General features: G+C 38.5%; 2 protein-coding genes across 4 annotated transcripts in view; both read left to right on the top strand.

The window, feature by feature from the left end:
* Nucleotides 1-20,618, top strand: part of LOC126558262 (homeobox protein abdominal-A homolog) — a 295,819-nt gene that overhangs the window by 67,215 nt on the left and 207,986 nt on the right. The gene's annotated exons all lie outside the window — the stretch shown is intronic.
* LOC126558543 (homeotic protein ultrabithorax-like) overlaps nucleotides 1-20,618 on the top strand; it is a 50,374-nt gene that overhangs the window by 3,284 nt on the left and 26,472 nt on the right. The window contains exon 2 of one of the 2 annotated variants that reach the window (XM_050214567.1): nucleotides 12,714-12,764. The exons of the other annotated variant lie outside the window; for it this stretch is intronic. Coding sequence (XP_050070524.1) covers nucleotides 12,714-12,764 — 51 coding nt within the window. The remainder of the gene's footprint in view (nucleotides 1-12,713; nucleotides 12,765-20,618) is intronic. 2 annotated transcript variants of the gene reach the window in all.

The raw sequence follows: 20,618 nt of genomic DNA, 5'->3' as shown, positions 1-20,618 counted from the left end.
GTAGTTGGAATAAAGCCGGTTGAATAAGAGGACGCAAATCCAATGAAGCATTGCAAGAAAACACATGACGTAAGACTAGTGTATGAGTGTTTATATGTTGTCCAGCTTCCGTTCCAGATCTAACGGATTTTGTGTCTATGTATGTTGTAAAAAAAGGAACCATTGTTTATCAATAAAATTTTACTATTCTTTTTTATTAATTAAGCAATACTGTTAGGCCGTCCAGATTCTATAAAATAAAAAATGATGGACGATTAGACGACGAAAATGGTTGCTGTAGCTATATTCCATTGAATATCAGTCCACGGTCGAACAGACATTCAGTTTAAACTTTGGAATGCAATATATTGTGAAATATTTCATTAGTCTTATGGGATCAATCATGCTTATTAGAATTATTAAATGCACTTCCAAGAAAATTAAATTGAAAAATGAAATTTTAATCATAAAAAACAATCTTATTGGAAATTTTTGGAAGAATTCGAAATGTATTTAAAATGTAATGAAATCGTTTATAGCAACACAAAAGAGTTCTAGTTTCAATGCAATTTCCTTGTCATCAAAACATGCCACAAGTCACTGTAATGATCAATTACTGACTGGCGCCTAGAGCAGCGAAAGTAAAATGCTTAATTGTTTCTTACCACTGCTTTTGCCAAATCGGTTAATGTGGTAAAACATTTATTAGTTGATGCTTAACAAAATGAAAAACAATTAAGTATAAAAATAAAGTTTTCTCATGGCAACACCACACTCACGCTCACTTGCCATAAAGTGCAAGAACAGGGGTGCAAATATTTACTCGAAACGTTGTTTGTTATTCCTTCGTTTGCTTTTTTGCATGATGGATAAGAAAAAATTAATTTGACTAATGAATATTCATGATAGCATTTAAAATGTATAAATGTTTTTTTTTTTCAACACACATGCATAACGCTCTTCAGTTTCTCCTGTTATGTATGAGAGCTTAAAATTACGGAATTTGTAACACCATCTGTAGTTTGGTTTGTTCATTCATTTGACTTCGTTGTATACGACTACCGGTAATGATAACAATAGTAGAAATATTACACTTTACTCCAAATCGTTCAGACTTTGTTTCGGATGAAGAATCGAAACAATCATTGTTTGAAGTATTCCTATCAAAGGAAATCAGATGCAAAAGAATTATATTCACTGGTGGTCCTTTAATATCAAAATGTGGCAATTGAACTGGAAACTGGAACTTTTCACAGCCGCAACTAGCTGCTGGCTGGTGGTGGTTGCATTTGTTGTCCTCTTATTTTGTGAAGGTGTAATAGGCTAGTAAAAGGGCAGTATGGTTTTTTGTTTTTGTTAGTTGGTACTATCGGAACATGATTTTCCGATCGTGCCAACTATCCCCTCCGATCAGTGTTGTGCTTCAGCTCTTACTCTCCCTTCCTGTCTTTGATTTTCTCTCGCCCTCTCGTCACGTGCGCTGTACTCGATAAAACTTTGTAAAGAGGCTACTCAAAACACCTAACAACCCTAAATTCACACACACACACACACATACGCGAGCAGGTTGTTTCATTTGGAGGTCGGGTTATTCGATGATGACGAATCGGCTTTGAATTAATTGCCCTAATGAATCCACGGGTGGGCGCACTGCGGTATATTGTTGTTATGGTGCGTTTTATGAGACCCCAGGACTTTTTTCTTCAACAACCCGAACCCGACCACGGTCAGATTGAAGGGTGCGCGTTTTCCAGATACCGCAGCAGCAAAAGAAAACGGTCGCAAAAATGATGCAATAAATCATTCCACCAAAAACGACCACCATCACGACGTAGGCATGGTGGCGGAGAATAGTGGCCCTCTGTTCTTCATCTTTTGCACCATCATCGTGTTCAGCTTTTCAATAAGAGGGAAACACAGCTCATTGCTGAACACAATACGCAGACGCATGCATTCCTCTGCATGCACGATCGGAAAGTTGAATGGTCAGGTGGTAAAAATTTCCTTGCACTAGTGAACTATATTCAACGGCTTCCGGTCAAAGGATCGTCCGGCATGCGCAAAGCGCCGCATTCGTCCTTGAACAGATAAGACGCCGTGTGTGTGTGTGGAATATCGAATGGAGGGTGAATAGGAACCGGAAAAGGAAGCTCTATTCAGAAGGAAAATACGGAATGTTTAGAAGGCCAGAACCGTGTTGAAGTAGTGCTGTTAGAATACAAATACTACCACAGAGCACGCAACAGAAATGCGAAATCCGTGCGCACGAGTATAATCACAATCATCTGCATGAAAAAAAAAAAATGTTTTCACGCTTGCCAGGGAGGAGCACCGAACGAAGCGAAGGGATTGATGATGGATTGTAACAGAAAGATAACAACACATCATAAAACTTCAAATCGGGAGTTGGCTTCTTGCGCTGCTCACCAGTTCGGTAAGAAAAAGATAAAGCAGACAAAGGCATCGAAGGTAAAACATCCTGTTCAACAGCTTTTAATCGCGCTAAGAGGCAAACTTTTTGCAACGTTTGCATCCTGCTCATGCAATGATGTGTTCGTGGGATGTTGGAGACTTTGGAGATGGTGCACAAAAACACACACACAAACACACAGCACGTCTCATAAGCATAGCGATGCATACGAATAAAAACTTGAAACCGAAAGAACGCTGTTATAAGACTGTGGACTTTTGAATCAAGGCTTCTTGAAACCCGCAGGCTTCCTACCTTCGTTTCTAATCGATGTATCACCACGCTATGCTTCTTTTACGTCGTTTTAATGCCTCATTCTACATGATATGGTACTTTGATTTACGATTTGTTTTCATTCAACATTTGCATGCTGTTATGCGCGCGAATATAGCTTCAGCGATGTGTTTAGCCGGTGCCGAACACCCGTATTGAAGTTTGCCAAGTGTGTCTGGGTGCTAAGATATGCCACGATATTTCACTTTCGAAATGAAAATAGGTAGACATTTTCTTCGCGATTTGCTACTTTGCTTTAATTTAATTTAAAGCTTTACACCACCAAAAGTCAGCAACTATCAAACTTCACTGGCAACAAGAGCAAAAAAAAAAAAAACAATGGCATGAAACTCAACAATGTGTGCTTCGTTCTAAAGTGTTTATTATAAAAGGCAAGGCTTACGCCTTGCTCGGCACATGATTGCTAACCATCATAGAGTATTATCAATTTTTTCCGTCTATTACTTCATGTTTCGTTTTCGTGTTTAACAGATGGATAGAGAAAAATAAACGCTTCATAATGATGGATACAATCGACCACAAATCTGTGAAATAATGGTGATGGCAAATAATCCACGAATGGCGTTAAAGCCATAGTTTCTGAATAGTTTCAATCATTATAATCAGTCTTGTAATGCAGTTTAATGCATCGCATAACCGACTGGTACGACATTTCCACGCTTATGCACGCCCTTTTTCCTTTTATTGGCGCATCAAACCGTATGCTGTTTTCTCAAAACAGTTATCTTAGATTTTGTCAAATGTTAAATGTCAAACGCCTTCTAGCAGCTATTGCTTTGTGCGTGGTAACATCATTGTCCAGCTTTATTTCACTGCTTTATCGATGGTTGTCAATCGTCTTGCTAAAAACAAAATAACATGCAAATGACGTTTTTGATGTACCGTTAACAACATTATTATTGCAGGGTGAACAAATGTGATCCACAAAAATGTTTCACATATGTGTGACATGTTGAGACAGTTGTTTGCATTGACAAAACGATTCCTATGAGTCATAAATAAGGGGTAACCGCAATGGTATGCCTTTCGTTTCGTATGTCAATTGCGTTACATTACATTACAATGTTAGTTTTTTAAAAATTTATGTATTCAATTTAATATGTTAAAATGCGTTATTTTGCCAATTATCTCCAGCGGTCAGATAACGGTACACTATGATTTCATATCAAACATCAACCTTAGTTTATTAAAAATGGAAAAGCATATGGATAAGCTAGGTAATTTAAATCTATGAAATTGCCAATGTATCCAATGCGTCCATAACCAGCAAACTGTTTTCCGTTATCAATCGATAGCAATCGATGATATACATCACCCACGTCTTATTAAGGATGTCAGCTTTTGTGTGGTAAACTCTGCAGAAGTTTGAAAGAAACAGCATAAATATTAAAAATTCTCACATTAATAAAACTGTGTTCCAATAAATTTCCATCACAACCGCTGATCAGTGACGTGACCACGCTCCCCAACGAACCGTTTGTTGGCAAAGGGGTGAAAAAGTTGCCAAAGCGAGTATGGAAGGTGTCAGACTAACAGACAGAAAGAGAACAAAACATTGGACGAGGGTGCAGCAGATGCGAATAAGGGACAGTGTGGCGGCTCGTGCATAATTTTATCCCGGCGATCGGGTGTGGAGCAAGCATTCCTCAACGATGATGGTGTGTGAAAAAAAAGTAAAGAAAAGCTTGAACCGGAGCTAAACTGGTGTTTCGGGTAGAGCATGGTTGAGAAACGTGTATATATAGCAATACACGGTGTTGGTCGGAAGCAGAACAGTGAGCGCTATTCCATTGCTTGCAAACATATTTAATTGAAATATATGAAGTTTTTGTACTGTACTGTACTGTATTGATTAGATCGATCAGATGATAAACTTTTAAAAATTGTGCCAAAAATGGGATGCAAATCTCAAATTAGTTAGTTAGCATTTCCGAAGAATAAAGAATGTCAATATGTTGATCAGACTGAGTTAAGTTAAGACGATTGTACCAGAAGAAGCTTATAAAATCTTCAAATATTCAGCATTTTTGGAAATATGTTTTCGTGGTGAACCAATATCAATAGAGTGCATTGTGGACGATGATGATGGCCGCGTCGTGTACATCGATAAGCTACATCGAGAGCCCTACCATACAATCTGGTATAGCCTTGTACCTGTTTTAGAGTTTGACTAATTTTATCTGCTCGTACATTTGTTATTTAGGGCGAGATGTTGCGGTTCTCTGCTCACAACCTTTACCGAGCGCGAGCAGTTTGTGAGACATGGGCAGCGTTTGCTAGCTGATCAGAACCGAAATATGTAATAGCATACAACATCCGATGAGCGAAATGACGAAGAAAAATGGGAAACGGAACACACAGAAGATAAATCAAGAAATATCCATTTGCAAACCAATTCATCCTTCTCAGTTTGGGCTCAGATATTTTTCTCTTACCAATGCTTGTTTTACCCGGTTCTCTGCATTTTTTTTTTTTGGTTTTTTTTTTCGTTGAAACCATATTCTGCTACCTCTCCTTCGATCGTACGTGCCGGGCTTACCATGACCGATCGCGAGAAACGACGAGGCTTGTTTGGGTTGAAAACGAGACCGAAAAAGTATCAGAATATCAAAGAATTGAACATTGATAACCTAACCTCTAGCGAGTGAAAACGAAAATCAAGGAGAGAATCAATACCTCAAGGTAAAAGGAAAAAAAAAAACCCCACAGAGAGCTCTAAAGTTCTCAGACGCAATCGAGAAAGAATCGAGCAAACATGGTCAAAGCGAAGGCGGAAGGAAAATACATTGGGAAGGGTGAAGCGAACTCAGTCGGTGATACCATGGGATCAAAACTGTAATTGCTAGTCTGGTATGATTATGATGGCTATGGTGCCAGTTGCGCAGTGTTGCCAGTTCGGTAGCATGTGATTCTCTAATATTATTTTACGATCTATGTCGAAACAAGCTGATTACGCTTATCTGATTTAGATTGTGGTGAGCGACTATGTACACGTCAATTGATAAATAGGAATTTTCGTCTAGTTTTACATACAATCCAAATTGATAATACTGGTTTATAAATTAGTTGTCACTTGTTTAATTTATACACAGTTTAGTTGAGTTAAGTAAAATCAGCTCAGCTCAATGGCACTGTTTGACTCTTCGTTTAGTAAAATTGATTCACAAAAGTTTTTTTTTATCAAACAAAGTTCAACTTCATCCTCTTTGCTGTGATATAATGTTCTGGAAAATGCCAAAACGTGTGGTGTATTTATCACTTGTGTGGCATTATTTATTATTCAACAACGATGTATTATGCTGATGCCCAATCACGACCTTATTCTTCCGTTGGACAGAGAGAATTCGGAACAGCAAGTTGAAAAGGATTTGGTTTGATTTATTTGGTATTTTATGTCACAATAACGAATTGGAACAATGTCTCACAAAGATTAAAAACGTGTAATGTTGTGTAAGAAACATGGGTAGTGTTTCGTCAAACGTACCGATAAGATGCCTTTGTCGTCAAAATCTCATTTGCGATGAGTTGGGTTTTATGCATTTCCTACATGTATCGGCCACAATATTTTTAATATTTAAAGAATGCGTTAAACTATTTTTATGGAACAAATAAAAATCTCGTGCACTAGCCTCACCACGATCACTTTAGGCAACCTTGATATAGCCCAAGGAAAGGTGTTTGCCAAGGTGTGTGCCAAGAAGACGCAAGAGCAGAGAGTGACATTGGAACAACAGCTAGCTTCGGCCGGAGGATCAATCATATTTATTTTATGACACTGCGAAGCTGCGCTTGTGTGCCAGTCAGACAAAAGAAAGGTGTCATATGATGAAGAAATGGCTGCTTTTTTCGGATTTCTTACGTGACGACACAATTAGAGAATTCTTCGGTTTTCGGTAGAGGCTATGCTGCTATGAGCAAGCATTCGGCTCGGTTTGAAGATCTGTTGGATACCTTTACTTTATTACATTATTACCAATGCAACAGGGAACCTTTTGTTTTTTTTTTTGCCTTTTTGAAGGTCAAGCGTTTGTGCTCACCAATTGTGATAATTATCTTTTCTATCCTTGACCTTTCTGGTCAACACTATCATGGAAGTTTTATGACAAACAGTTCCGACATAAAAAAGTTTTTTTTTTAAATTTTTTTTTTAGTAATAAAGTCATTTAAAAAGTAATATGTCCATGCCATTCTGTATTATTAGGCCTTATAGTTCTTACAATAAAAGAAGTTGAGCCGATTGAGCTAGTTTTGGATTTGGGTTTTTGACTAAGTGAGTTCATATCGTGCGCTTTTTAAACAATTGTACTGTTTTTTGAGTCCTCTGCATCAAGATATCGCAGAGCTGTGTTATAATTACAATCTCTTTTTTGTGCATGTTCCTCATGACGTGCTTAACCATCAACTTCACGCAATGTACAACAGTAAATACTAATTATCACATTATCCGGCCGACCAAGCATACAATGAGTTGTAAATCCACCCACATTTTGTAAACTGTTGAACCACTGGAGCAGTAGTTGTAACACGGAAGGAGCGATAGGTGGGTAGCTACTACTAGCTCGTAATTTATCATCGATAATACATCGTAATAAACACTTCATTGTGGCTCTGTATGAGTACATAAACAGTCGTATGGTACGGTGTTGCGGTAGAAATCTTTTTGCCATCTTAGCTCTTAACGTCGTGTTGCTGGTAAGCGCCAATCTCCATACCCGGCGAGCACACATCTATCATCTCTATGTTTTAAACCATGCCCTTGAAACCCCTTGCGGATAAAAAAGCATTCCCGAGGCGAGATGCTTCAGTGACTTCACTCATGGCTCGTGTAAAGCCTTAAATAAACAAATAAACACGAACCTCATGTCATAGCTCAGCGCATACTCCATGAGAATATTGGGTTGGCAATTGTTGGCGTGCTTCGAAAAGCGTAGCTGAATCTGTTGGTCAACCGACCGTCGGAAGATGAGCGTTAATCCGATAAGGCTTATTTATGAATAATTACAACCGGGGTGATGGGTAATCGGCGTAATCGTTTTTGGTACTTCCGTTCATAAAACCAACTGCTGTACGATTTACCGTCGGCAAATTTACAACTCTTCTGAGCCTTGGTCCTGCCATCAGCATAGCCATCAGTACCGAAATAAATTGCGACACGTATGATCATTTGGGTAATTTTTGTCCGCAAATAATTCCAACGTTTTGCTGCAGTCACTACAAGTGGGCACTTGTTTTCACATTTAAATCATTATTTTCACTGATACATTTTTCACAAGTACGCTCTGATTAACCAAAAGCGCCATGCTAGGGAAACAGTGCAGTTTCGTTTCACGTTCAACTGGAGAGGAAATGGTTGGACAAGGAAATCGGTAGCACAGAAACAATTTCAAATTTTTTGGCTTGAAATGCACCACAACTGCTGACGGTTCAACGGAGCTATGGTCTGGTCGATTGTTATAAAATGGTAGTTTGCTAAGCTCTAAAACGGAATCCTACGCCAGCAAACCTTGAGTTGCTGATTTTTCACCTGTAGATGGAAAAAGAGATCGTTCTCTCTTTCACAGCCACCCTTCTCTGTCGGTCGTTATTTCTAAGTCTCATTCTTACGCTCGGGAATGATTTGGATGAACAATCATCGGACGGCTTGCGATGTTTTGTGGTTTTGAGTTTTTATGCTTCTGCTATGCACACTATTTCATTTTTATTGCACCTTTTCGCTTTCATTCGGTCAGGCTATGTTTGGGATCTTTATCACTCATTCACACGCAGTCACCGGCCACACTGGAAGAGAAATTCTCTCAGTGTTGCAGCTGTATTAGAGAAGGAAACATGCAGTTGAACACATCTCAGCATGATGGTATGCGAAATGAGTGCCTTTTTGTGGCGTTTATTTACCTGAGCAAACAACGTGATGATTTTAGATCGTTTAGATCAGCTTGTACGATTTATTAGACAAGCACGCCCTAAGAACGGAACAATGCCGGAACAAGTGCAAAGCAAAGCAAATTGTTTTTCCTATTTTAATAACGTTACGAAGGCTTTGGAGTAGAACGATAATTCTTCTTTTGATGTTACATGACTCGAAACAGTTTTTAGGATTTTCAGAGTCAATTAAAGTTATCTAAGGTAATTGTAAGAGTTTAGAAGGGCAGTTCGATGTACATTATTATTGAATGTTAAAACAATATTTACCCTTCCTCAATTCGTATGAAACTGTACCGGCTCGTTTTTGGGGTGAAGTTGGCCGACAAAACAATTATGTATCCTTTGGTGTTGCAAGCATGGTGAGCTAAATTAAAAACTAACGTCATCGTGCCACGGACAAATTACATTAGCACTGTTTTTGTGTGGCGCTACCTTCGGTAGGTCCTTTCCGTCCTCTGTGGATACCCATAGCTCTTTCTGATCATCTAAGGTTTTATTAGATAGCACGGCGCCCAGTTCGGTGCAGTTTTTGTACGTTTCACTTGCTTTTGGTAGGTTATTCTTTCGTGAAAGAACGACATTGTGTGTACAGAGGTAATAAATAGCGTTGTCTAGGATAATAATTTCCAGCAGCATCCACTGCTTCAAGAAGAACCACGCTGCGTTTGAGATGAGGTAGTTATAAGAGGATTTCTCGAGCATGTGCGAATCGGCGAGCAAGGAGCTAGGGCATAACATAGTGGAAAAGAGAAAAGAACAGTTTTCAGCGGTTCATTTTTTATGAGTCGGAAGTGGAGAATGCTAACACCATTTAACAACACTAAATGATTTAATAACCATGATAGAACACGTGTATAATTTTCTCACATCGTTCTCACATCTGTGCTGGGGTGGCAAGTGTGTTGCGTCCTGGATGAATAGTGGCCCGTGCTCTTTTTCAGCTACGCTTCAAAAATAGTTTTCAGATACAACGTGTCACCTTGACTGGTTCAGCTTTTGTCTACGATATTGTGGGTTTTAAAATATAATGCATTAAAAACTGGAATGCCATAGGCAATCAACGTAACGGTATAGTGTATTTAACTTTATTTATTAGTGAATAGAAAATGTATCTAGTAATTAGTGTTACAAATAAAAATTTAAATCATAAACAAAAAAAGGAAATTCCATTATCTGGATATAAAAATCCAACAAACGGCTACTAATGTAAACATTTTCTTGAACAAGTTTGAGTTATTTGTCTAATTTACTAAACATTATTAAGATTCACAATCAGGGAACAGGCTATTTCGAATAAGTTATAGCCTATTGTGACAATAATACAACTACAATACCGTACACGTTTTCATATTAATCTTTATGAAATGTACATGTACATTGAATGTACACAAAATTTGGTGTGTTTCAAACATGCTACAGTTACCATAGTTACCAAAGCAAACCGTAAAAGAGAGAGATAGGGAGAGAAAGCAGTGTAAAGATTTTTCCCAAACTTTCGGTACGTAATTAGATGTACTCATGTCTTGGCACACAGCGGGCTATTAGAGCAGAATGAATCTACTTCCGATCGCCACGGAACTACCTATCACACAGACATCGTATGGCGACCGGTATGGCGTGAAAATGGTGAACGGCGCCTAGTCAGTTCCGACAACGCGGTCAATTACGATGCAGCGTAGAAAACATTTTCCATGCTCCCCGAATATTCTGCCTGCTCTTACAAATATATTTTTTTTCCACAGGGTTTTTTCCACTTTACTCTCCTTTGATCGTCGCACTATGCTAGCATATCGTTTTTTTTTTCTTTTTTAGTAAACACATGGGTGATTTAGCTGCACCCAACACGGATGTTATGAAAACAGTGAGCTCTCGAGTGTCGCGGTGTGGCGGCATTTCCAATTTGTGTTGAACTTGAGCACTACCACACGGTGCACCAGCCTCTTGCTGGCACCACCAACATGAGAGGGGGCAAGTTGCATGTTCGTACTCTGCGTTCATTTCGTTCGGTTGGAGTAATACCGGTGGCGCCACTCTCAATACTGACGTAGCAGTGCCGTGTGCTTGCCTGAAGCCTAGCCCGGTTAGCGAGCTGGGAGCTGGGAAAATGAAATGAAACACGAATGGAAGAACAGACAGGGGCAGGAACGTGGGATGTACAGGTGGGAAAAGGTTTGTTTTATTTCCTGCACAATGAAAAAAGCAGTACCGGGAGCCATCGGTTTGATGTAAAATGAAGAACAGCAATTAATGCAATTCAGAAGAAACAAAAAAAACTGTGAAAACATCTAGAATTCATACGATTAAAAGCTGACTATAAAAAATATGCATAATAACAATGCTGTGACGAATGGTGTCAAAAAACAAGACTTTTAAAAATCGTTTATTTGTACAAAGAATGAAGTACGTAACGACGAATAGCGCTATGGTTACGTCCGTTTACCTTGGACTGTTGACGAGCGTCATCAAGGATCGCTTCAACGTTGTTGGTTGCGACTGGGTAGTTGTATCGCGTCACATCCACGCAGCGGCTACTGTATGTAGGTGACTGCACTCCTGGGTAACCGAAATCATGAGATCTGGTCTGGTCTGGTCAATCGACCTGGTCTGCCGCACGACAAACATTCTCACTCCACCTGCACAAAATTGTCTAAGTTAGAATGCGCCGAGTAAACACTGTGTATAGAGCTTCTCAACCGACAGTATCAAGGGCTCTCAAAACTTGTTTTACACACACTAAAGCAATCGATGTAATGTATGCTATGTAGGTACGGTTCGTTCTTCCCTTGAATCATCGAGTTCAACAAGCAAATCATCACGATCATTGGGTCACTCAGCACTATACTTGATGATGCTGAGAAGAGCATAGAATGAGAGCTCTCTTTGTGCCCAGCTGATTCTCTCAGAGTTCAACAGCTGATACTGCTGAGTGTTACTGTGAACGACGTACGATGGACGAACCATGCCGTAATTTAATAGCTGGTACTGCCAATGTTGTTGATTTTGTTGGGTGGTATAAAAGTTCTTTTTTAAATTATTTTTTTATGAGCTGTTACGTGGCATTGCGTACTAATATCATCACACTCCTCTCACGTCAAGAAAAAAATCACAAGAAAGGGAAAGATGGTTTTATGAATAAATGTTATCAATATTTTATTATTACTACCATTTCTGACATTTTTGATTTCTTTTGTATCCGTAGCTGGATAATCAGTGCTGCGTTCGGGTAGGAGTTCAAATCTCGGTTCTGGAGTTCAATTTCTTCGCGATGTTGTAAAATTCCTTATCCACATCGTAAAACAAACTGTCCTATCTTATTTCACTTTATAATTACAGATGAGCTTTACACACTTTATATCATACTCAATTTACATAATGAACCTTTCTGTTTGAACAAAGTTGCAAGTTTTTTTCTACTGCTAATGCAAAACAAAAAAGAGCAACCAAAGGTCAGTTTATTGGATGTCAGTGAGGTTTAAAATTTCCATAAAGCAGCTCATGCAGTGTTAAACACGACACACATTAAATCATACAAAATGGCACGTTTCGTTGTATTCGATTACACTAAGATAATTCTGTCTTTTTACAGCTTACAAACCTTTTACAGCTTACAAACCGTATGCATCCAAAAGCTTTTACAAGTTAGAACTGTCACTTGATCAAATGAATACAAACAAACTTAAACCAACTCTTCGACAAAGAATATTTTTTTAACCCAACTACGTGCGAACCCATAAATATGGTAACAAACTTTTTTTTCTGATTAACTAAAAGACCACCTGAAATGAAAAAAATACAGGTATTAAGAGAATAAGTGCATTTTGTGCTATAATTTATTCAGCGTAATTGAGAGTGCAATGTGATGTTTTGTGATTCAAATTAATCTTAAGCGGAATAAATCAACACCTCGTAAACTCGGTATTTAAATCATTACATAAATCACTTTTTTTCTTTTTTGTACAGGCTTTGAGTCTTAGAGACTACATTCGCCTCTCAACTGAAATTTCTAATGCAGCACTTTTTCAACACATTTTTTTTATTTCTATTACAGGTAAGAGATATTCAGAATCTCTTGCGGGCACACTTCTACCAGACTGGATAGGTAAGTTTCATTTTATTTTTCTTTATGTTTGCTTTTAAGTTTGTTTTTACTGTATTTTTTATTGTTGCCTTCATTTTTTGTTGATTCATTTTATAAAGGAAACACAAAACATTTTCGATTTAATCTTCTAATGTTCAGTTTGAAGCAAGAAAGAAGAAGTTTTAATAAGTAAGAATAATTAGTTTTTCAAAGAGTCCCCTGACTTATTTTATGCTCAAATAGTTTTATTAAAGGCCAACCTGTTTGAAGTGTCCAATCGAATAAAATCCTTACGTACAATAAAAAACAGTATTTGCTTATGCACATATTTACTAATTCGATGTGACATTTTCTGTAATCACTAGAAAAATAAGCTCCACGAGATTAAGCTCATACCACCATTGCCGATTACTTTGTTGAAACATGTCTTGCGCACATGGTTGTAAATTCAGTATTTCAACCCTCATTTCAATTGAAACTTTGCCTTTAGTGAACTACTACCCTACCGCTACTACTTTACTACCCAAAATGCTTCATGAAATACAACTCAACTTACACCTTCTTAACAGATTAGACAGTTTAGTTGTTAGACAGGTGTTTATAACAATAACAAAAATATTTATTACAAAATTTTTCATTCTAAGGTTCTTTCATAAGGCCAAATTCATTCGAAAAAAAAAGTGGAATTATTCAGTTCTTTGTTGTTAATTTATGCTATTTATCATTAAGCTAATTTTACACGTGTTTGTTTTATGTTTCACGCCTTTGGGTTCAATTATGAGATTTTAAGTTTGATGCAACACTCATAATAAATTTTCTATTATTTTGGCTTATTAGAATAATTTATTTGTACTTTGATTTCGTGTTGGCATTTGTTTGTAACTTACTAATCCGTTTGGTGTAAGTTTGCTGTCCGTCAAGAGGCTACTGCAATTCAATCGTGATATAACCGTAAGTAACAAATAATAAACATGGGTTTATCCAATTTTGTAACAATCAAAGCTCTTTTGAAAGCAGTTGCGTGAGAATTTCACCCGACGGGTATTGCTGCTCGACGCAACTCTCGGCGTGTTGATGTGTTTTGTGGAATCAAATATCGCAAATGTGTCCTGTACGGTACAAAACCGCTATTTTTGTCCAACAGTTTCTATATACAACACCTTATTCGATAAGTATTTATAACCCATATTCAACAGCAGTTCTCCGCTTGTATGTAAAACTGTTGGGAAAGTTTCATTACCGACCAGTAGCTAAATTGTTTTCATTTTAATCCCAAGTCACTTAGCCATACTACACATTTACCATTATGTCGATGGCACACAAACCTACAAAAATAATGACATTGAAAATGGACAGTAAAAAATACAACGCATTCGTTCGATTTAGATATCTCCATTTTTTGAAGTTCCGCTCAGAATGAATTTTCACACAGCTAGACTGCCCGATTTTGTTTACATGAAAAATCAAACGATCGGTACTTCAATCAGTTTAAAACGGTTTTAAATTCGTGCTTCTTTACCTCAAATGCTGCTTGGTCAATGGATGAATCGATAGCACATATAAAAAAACAACAACAACAAGGAACGTGTTCAAAAGCATGTGAACGAAGTGGGGACTATATTACAGTGATAGATGGAAGGCAAGAGCACGTCGTGAGCACACAAAGAGCGTTCGTTCGGTTTGTTTATTAAACGAAAGAGGCCCCATGCAGCAACACAAATAGCATGGACGTTGAAAAGGCGCCACTCAAAGCACTACTGCCAGAGATATGTGTGTGCGTATGTAAATAAACAACATCGAATCATTTGATAAAAATTACATAACAATGTGCCTGAAATGTTTACGCTACGGATCATGGGGTAACCTACTGTCTATTATACGGCGCCTTGTGATTCTTCATTGAAAAGTGGCTTTGTTGACACCATACCAAACTAACGTAGACATATCATATTATTTGAACCTGCTCACTCACAATTTGGGTGGGTAGTGTTTCTGCATTCAACACTGTGGGTGCTGAGTTCGACATACTTTTGGTAAGGTAAACACAATGATTCTATGCGCTACACGTTTTGCAGAAGCAATACATTTTTTCTTCAGGGAATGACTAGTAAGTCATTCTCAGAAACTCAGTAAGTCTGATCATTTGCCGGGCTTTATGCATCAAAAGAAGAATGTTTTGTCAAATTTCACGGGAAGATACCGAATATAGCTACCACCAACAAGTTCTATCCCGCCTTTGAATAGGAAATACACGCCTGACCCATTCCTATATCCTCAGCAAATACAGCCCACCACTGTGCAGTGTCTGTGGTGTTGACATCACCGCCACATCCACATCGATTGCCATGGATACACACTGAGCCACCTGCCAACTACACCTGTCGATTACGCGACAATCCTATCACCCTGTAACCTGCATCAACTCCGCCTTCTTAGATTTTTTACGAATCAGCAATTGATACAAAGAAATTTAAGCAGTGGATCAAACTGTAACCACTTAAACCACTTTTTGTATACAATAGAGAGGCGAATTTCGTCTCTTTTTGTAGGCTTTGGTATAGCTGCGAAAGCCTCTATAAATAAACGAAAAAACAAAATTTGACCAAAGACACGTTGGGCCAGGAGGTTACATTTTACTAGAAATAAGACAATAAAACCTCTCCAAACAAATAGAATAGTGTATGCTCTCCAATCGATTCTCAATGATGTTTTCAGACGAAAGTAGCTGAATTGATTTTGATACGAAAATTGTTGCAATGTTTGATTGCTATCAATAAAATCGAAATGGAGGGATAGGTGGGAGGGATAGGTGGGACATAAACACAGCACCTTTATTTATGCATGACAGAATCGATACTGCTGTGGATGGTTCTCGGGCCAGTTCGAGTTCCGTTAGCCGTAATATTGAGTTGCAGATTAATGTGTCGGTCTGCTGGACGCTCAAAAGATTGTTTTGAAATCAATCACTTTCATTTTCCTTTTTGTGTGTTTTTTTTTTAAATGGAGCTTCAGATTTCGTCGGAACGTCAAAGGCCTGGTTCAAACCTGCTCAGCAGACCATGCCTGGCATAACCTGGCAAACATTCCATCGATCAAGAAGGTGTTTATGTTGAAAGAATCTTATTTGAGATGCCACAGGACGGGGTCGGGACGTTAGACTCACGGTGGTATTGACTCGGAGAGAAATGTGATTTTTTTAAACTAGTGCAGAAATGGATAAAGAATAAAGTTCCACTCCTAGCATGGTTTGAAGAGGAATATCGTTGAAGAAGAAAGGTTGCCCAGAACACCCGTCTTCCATGGTGTGTTGGAAGTGTGTTAGAATAGTTAATTTACCCAAGCATTACATTCCGAGATCAATTTTGGTGAAAACGTACAGAAACATGAAATACAAAAGCATTTGAGAACGGCTATAACTAATGCTACCGGAAACAAAGAAGTGAGAAGGCAATAGAATTCTTAATGTTATTTCCTGAAACACAATCATGAATATGCACCAAAAGCAGTAGTCACAAATTCGTCATTGCTGTAATCTTCTACTCCAACACCAAAAGGGTGAGCAAGGAATGTAATCGATACAAAAAGTGGTGGCGATGTGGATTTTTGGAAAATATGGAAAATGTAGATTTTTCTCTATTTTAGACTCTATTTGGTAGAGCATCTGTACAATTAGGTTGACCTGATAGACATGACATTACACCCTTGTTTTGCTACACATACTGTGTAGATGTTTGGATATACTTCATATAGGCAGTTCGTTATGATCTGCTTAAGGCTTCAGTTGTTACATCTTTCTTAAAGAAAGCACCCTGTCCTCGGTTAATAAAATGATTCCTAACTTCTATTTATATCCTAATTTATGAAACGATACTTAATGCTTCCATGAAATCTTGCTACTAGTTCGACAACGGAAACATTAACTGATGGCGTTACCTTCTATCATATAAGACAGTGGTGTGTAGCAGTTTATGCAGCTGAAATGGCGCCCGGCCAGAAAGACATTAAAGATCAATTTGTCATACGTATTGGTGCTTTATGACTTGTTACTCTGGACCACCGTATTTCTTGCAAGTTACGGAGCGGCGGCCGAAGCCGTTTGAATTTCATTTGAAATGTTTTCTGCCAGAATCAAAATTTGACCCCTATCGCACCGTACCGACGTACAACATTACGGGCGGAATACTAATAACATCGGCACCAAAAATAATGGCATTAACCACGCCCTAATGTATATTTTATTTATTTCTGACGCGCACTCTTTCCCACCGCTTTGAAGGTGATTTTTTCTTTCGCTTACCACGCTTACCGATATGGAGGCTGAGAGGCATGAATCTTCTCATACGGAACGGCTTCTTGTTTTGTGCTCCTTCAGTTTCGCTGCGAAAATCTTTAGATCTCTCCTTTTCTTCACACTACTTGCAGCACCAAATACATCTTCGTCGTCGGCTTCTTGGTACGATTTCGATCCACTGTTCCTCTTCTTAGCGATACAATCTGTCTCCTCGGTTCGCTCTTGCACATGGCTTCTGAAATTCCAATACTCTCCGAACACCAGCTTTTGTGAGCAATGATAGCGGAATGGCGAAGGCAACGGTCACTGATTTATTGCAGTCAGCGACAGAGATTCGAGACTCGTTGGAGTGTTTGGGATCACGCACATGGTGGAGTGGTTGAAGCGAGATAGATCGTACAAGACCTAGTTTCACGTGTTTACGGACACATACAAGTCGGCGATAACAAAAACGCATCCCTGAAATGGCCGTCGGGAGAAGAAGTTTGGATGATTTATGTGTTGACATAGTTTATTCTTCCTCTTTTCGAATAGGAGGATTGGGGCGCAAAGCGAATCTTTTCCCCATAGCACGCTCCTTCTGCCTCTGTCAGGCACGTTGGGTAGCGTCGTACATCTTTTGCTATCCATTGTCCCAGCAACCATTGTATCCAGTCAGCGTTACCTCCGTGCACGCAGGCAAGGTTCATTTATTCTGGCTAGAAATTTTGGATATTCAGGATTTCCATTCCATTTTTTCGCAATGGTAAATTTCATAATTTTACTCCCGTTTCAGTGAGGTTCGCAGCCAGCTCATAAACGTGTGTACCACCAGAACACATGTTTTTCGATGGGTTGAAATTGGGTGCAGTTGTTGGTTGGTCATAAACGACCAACGGAGTTAGTGTACGGCGTTTGAAATAGAAGAAATTCGGCCCCCTCTTCGAAGAGGAAGTAGGAAATTGTGTCATTGTCCTGTTTGTTCTCACTCGTTTTTCATTACACCGGCATACCATTTTTGATGTTAAAGGTGAACGGCCGAGCTATGTCATCGTACTATTTGCACCTTTCCATATTCTGGTATTGATTTTCTCTAGACATTCGGGTTGCGTAGGTTAAATATGTCAAAAATGAAATTACTTTAACAAATTTGAACACACACAATATGAAGCAACATAGTAATAGAGTTTAACCAGGTACAAACTTTTTTCTTATTTCAAATTTTAGTAAGTAACTAAATTATTGTATGCTTTCAAACATACAATAATTTAAAACAAGTCACTGATCTAAGAAGAAAGTGATTCGCAACAATTTATGGGTCTATATGCGCATGTGCCGAAAATTTTCAGCAAAAGTTTATTATTTAAATGAGGCTTTAGTAATACAATTAAAATATCGATACATTTGCCATTTTAAGAGTGGAAATTTATTCCTCCGTCAGTCAATGCAGTCAGAGTGTTAGAAATATTTGCTATCAACAAAACTACAAACTGGTTGAAGAATGGATATTTTTGTTGATAAAATGTAGTTAAATTACATTAATATTTTCACAAACACACACAATCAAACTTGTCTCTCAAATACTGCTTTTATATCGGTCAAAACGTTAGAATAATTGCAATCAACAATTTCACCATGTATTTCCACAGTCACTTAGGCAGTAAGCTGAGCTGAATGCTTTGTTTCCATATTGCACTGAAGACTTGCTGAGATTTATGCTTCATTGTCATATTATAAACAACACCAAATTGTTTTGCAGCAAACTAATCATATCCCAACTGTTACATATCGCACTCTACACAGAATAGATAAAAATATCATCTAAGCGTTTCATCATTTTTTTGATTTCGAAACCATTTTGTCGATTCGATATTTTTAGTGGATGATTAGGTTTATTTATATTTTTTTATAAATATAAAATTATTTCTTTACAAATATATTACTAACTGATTACAAATCGAAGTAAAATCCAGCGATGGCATTTGCAATACGTTTGGTCGACAATAATCGTCGACTTCTTTCGTCGACTTACACTCATACATACATCTTGTTCGTTTCTACGAGTAACGAAAGATGTGTGCGTGTGTCAAGTGAAACTCTTTCGAAGGTGTGCGTGATACACATATCTGAAATCTTTATGGCGTCGTCTGGTTGACGCCACTGGTTCTGCCGATACGAGCAAAGAATCAGAAAACTCACGTGTTTGCGACATTCTTCACTTTACAAACTTAACTTAAACAAGCTCTTTATGCTATTTTCCTTCACTATGCAATCTGCACGCCGAGAAACATTCAGTTTGGTAATGCACGTTTCGATCAAAACACGCTTGCAACTGAAACACAGCAAACATTCATCCACAAAACATTGAACTGGATGCAAGAGACACAAAAACAAACCATAAAACTCTTAACGTATTATACAGCTCGTAAAAGTATGGTGGGGCTAGACACGGCGGAAGAAAAGAGCTAGCACTACACGGCTACGAGCAGCAAAAACCGTGCGAAAGAGGATGGCAATATTTGCAGCAATGCAATATGGCAGCCGTTTCGTTCAGTTTCACGAAACTCTACACACACACACACACATATACACACATACTCCTGAGAGCACGTACACCCAGCAGCGGCATAATCGCTTCGATGAGTTTTACGATCTCGAGAGAGCGTTTAGCGGCAAATAAGCACCGTTAAAATTTCGCCGTAATAATTTCTTCGTCGCCATCGCGAGATAAAAGAGGCAAGGCTGTCTGTTGGGAAGACGAATTTCGTTTTGGAAACGAATATGTCATCTGCCTACAATCATAAAACATGTGACGTTGCACAACTTCAATATTGTGTGATCTGAAGCTTGTTAAGTCAACGGTTTGGTTTGTTCATTGAAATATTTCTTGCCATCCTTGCTGTTGCTTGAAGTCGAGAGCGCTTTGCCCGGCACTATGTCTTGAGATAGCCAAGGTAGCGGTTGCCAGGGGGTTTCACTGGTAAACGGCGTTTTGGTCGATAATTCCGCAACATTACAGTATTAGCTTCAAGCCGAGTACAGTATGATACGGCTTTGCTGTGCATCGAGCGACAAAAGGGAGGAAAGTGAAGTTCACGTACAATGAAGCAGCACTATCGGAACGATTTCCTGTGGCTGCACTGCACCAGCACGAAGCAGTGATTTCGAATCGTTCGTTTCATCGTCCCATTTCTAGGAGAGGTCTGTGGAAAATTTCATCATCGTCGTAATTGTACCAATCAAATCAAATTATCTGCATTTTGTGTTTTACCAAGTTTATATTAATTTCTGATTTCATGGTGCAAAGTTGATACTACATTTTAGCAAAACTGCTAAACATCGGTGTAATATAGCTTTGGAAAGATAACTTTTGCGGAGAAAAATGGTTCGCCACAGTTGGGAAACTGGCAAGGAAACGATTTAGTAATGCAGTCTTCTTTGTTTTTTTTTCTTCAATAACATCGATTGCCCACTTTAGGGTTCAAAAGTTTGAAAGTTGGCAGATTCGAGGGTGGTCGTGATTATTTTCGTACCCTCCAAATGAATGATTTCATCCAAAGGGGGTTTTTGTTTTCCTCTGCTTTGTGTTTGTGCACTGCCACAAC

The sequence above is a fragment of the Anopheles maculipalpis genome, chromosome 2RL, assembly GCF_943734695.1.
Source record: "Anopheles maculipalpis chromosome 2RL, idAnoMacuDA_375_x, whole genome shotgun sequence".
Taxonomy (NCBI): Eukaryota; Metazoa; Arthropoda; class Insecta; order Diptera; family Culicidae; genus Anopheles; species Anopheles maculipalpis.
The sequence above is the reverse complement of the archived record's forward strand: the minus strand, read 5'-3'. Positions and strand labels throughout refer to the sequence as shown.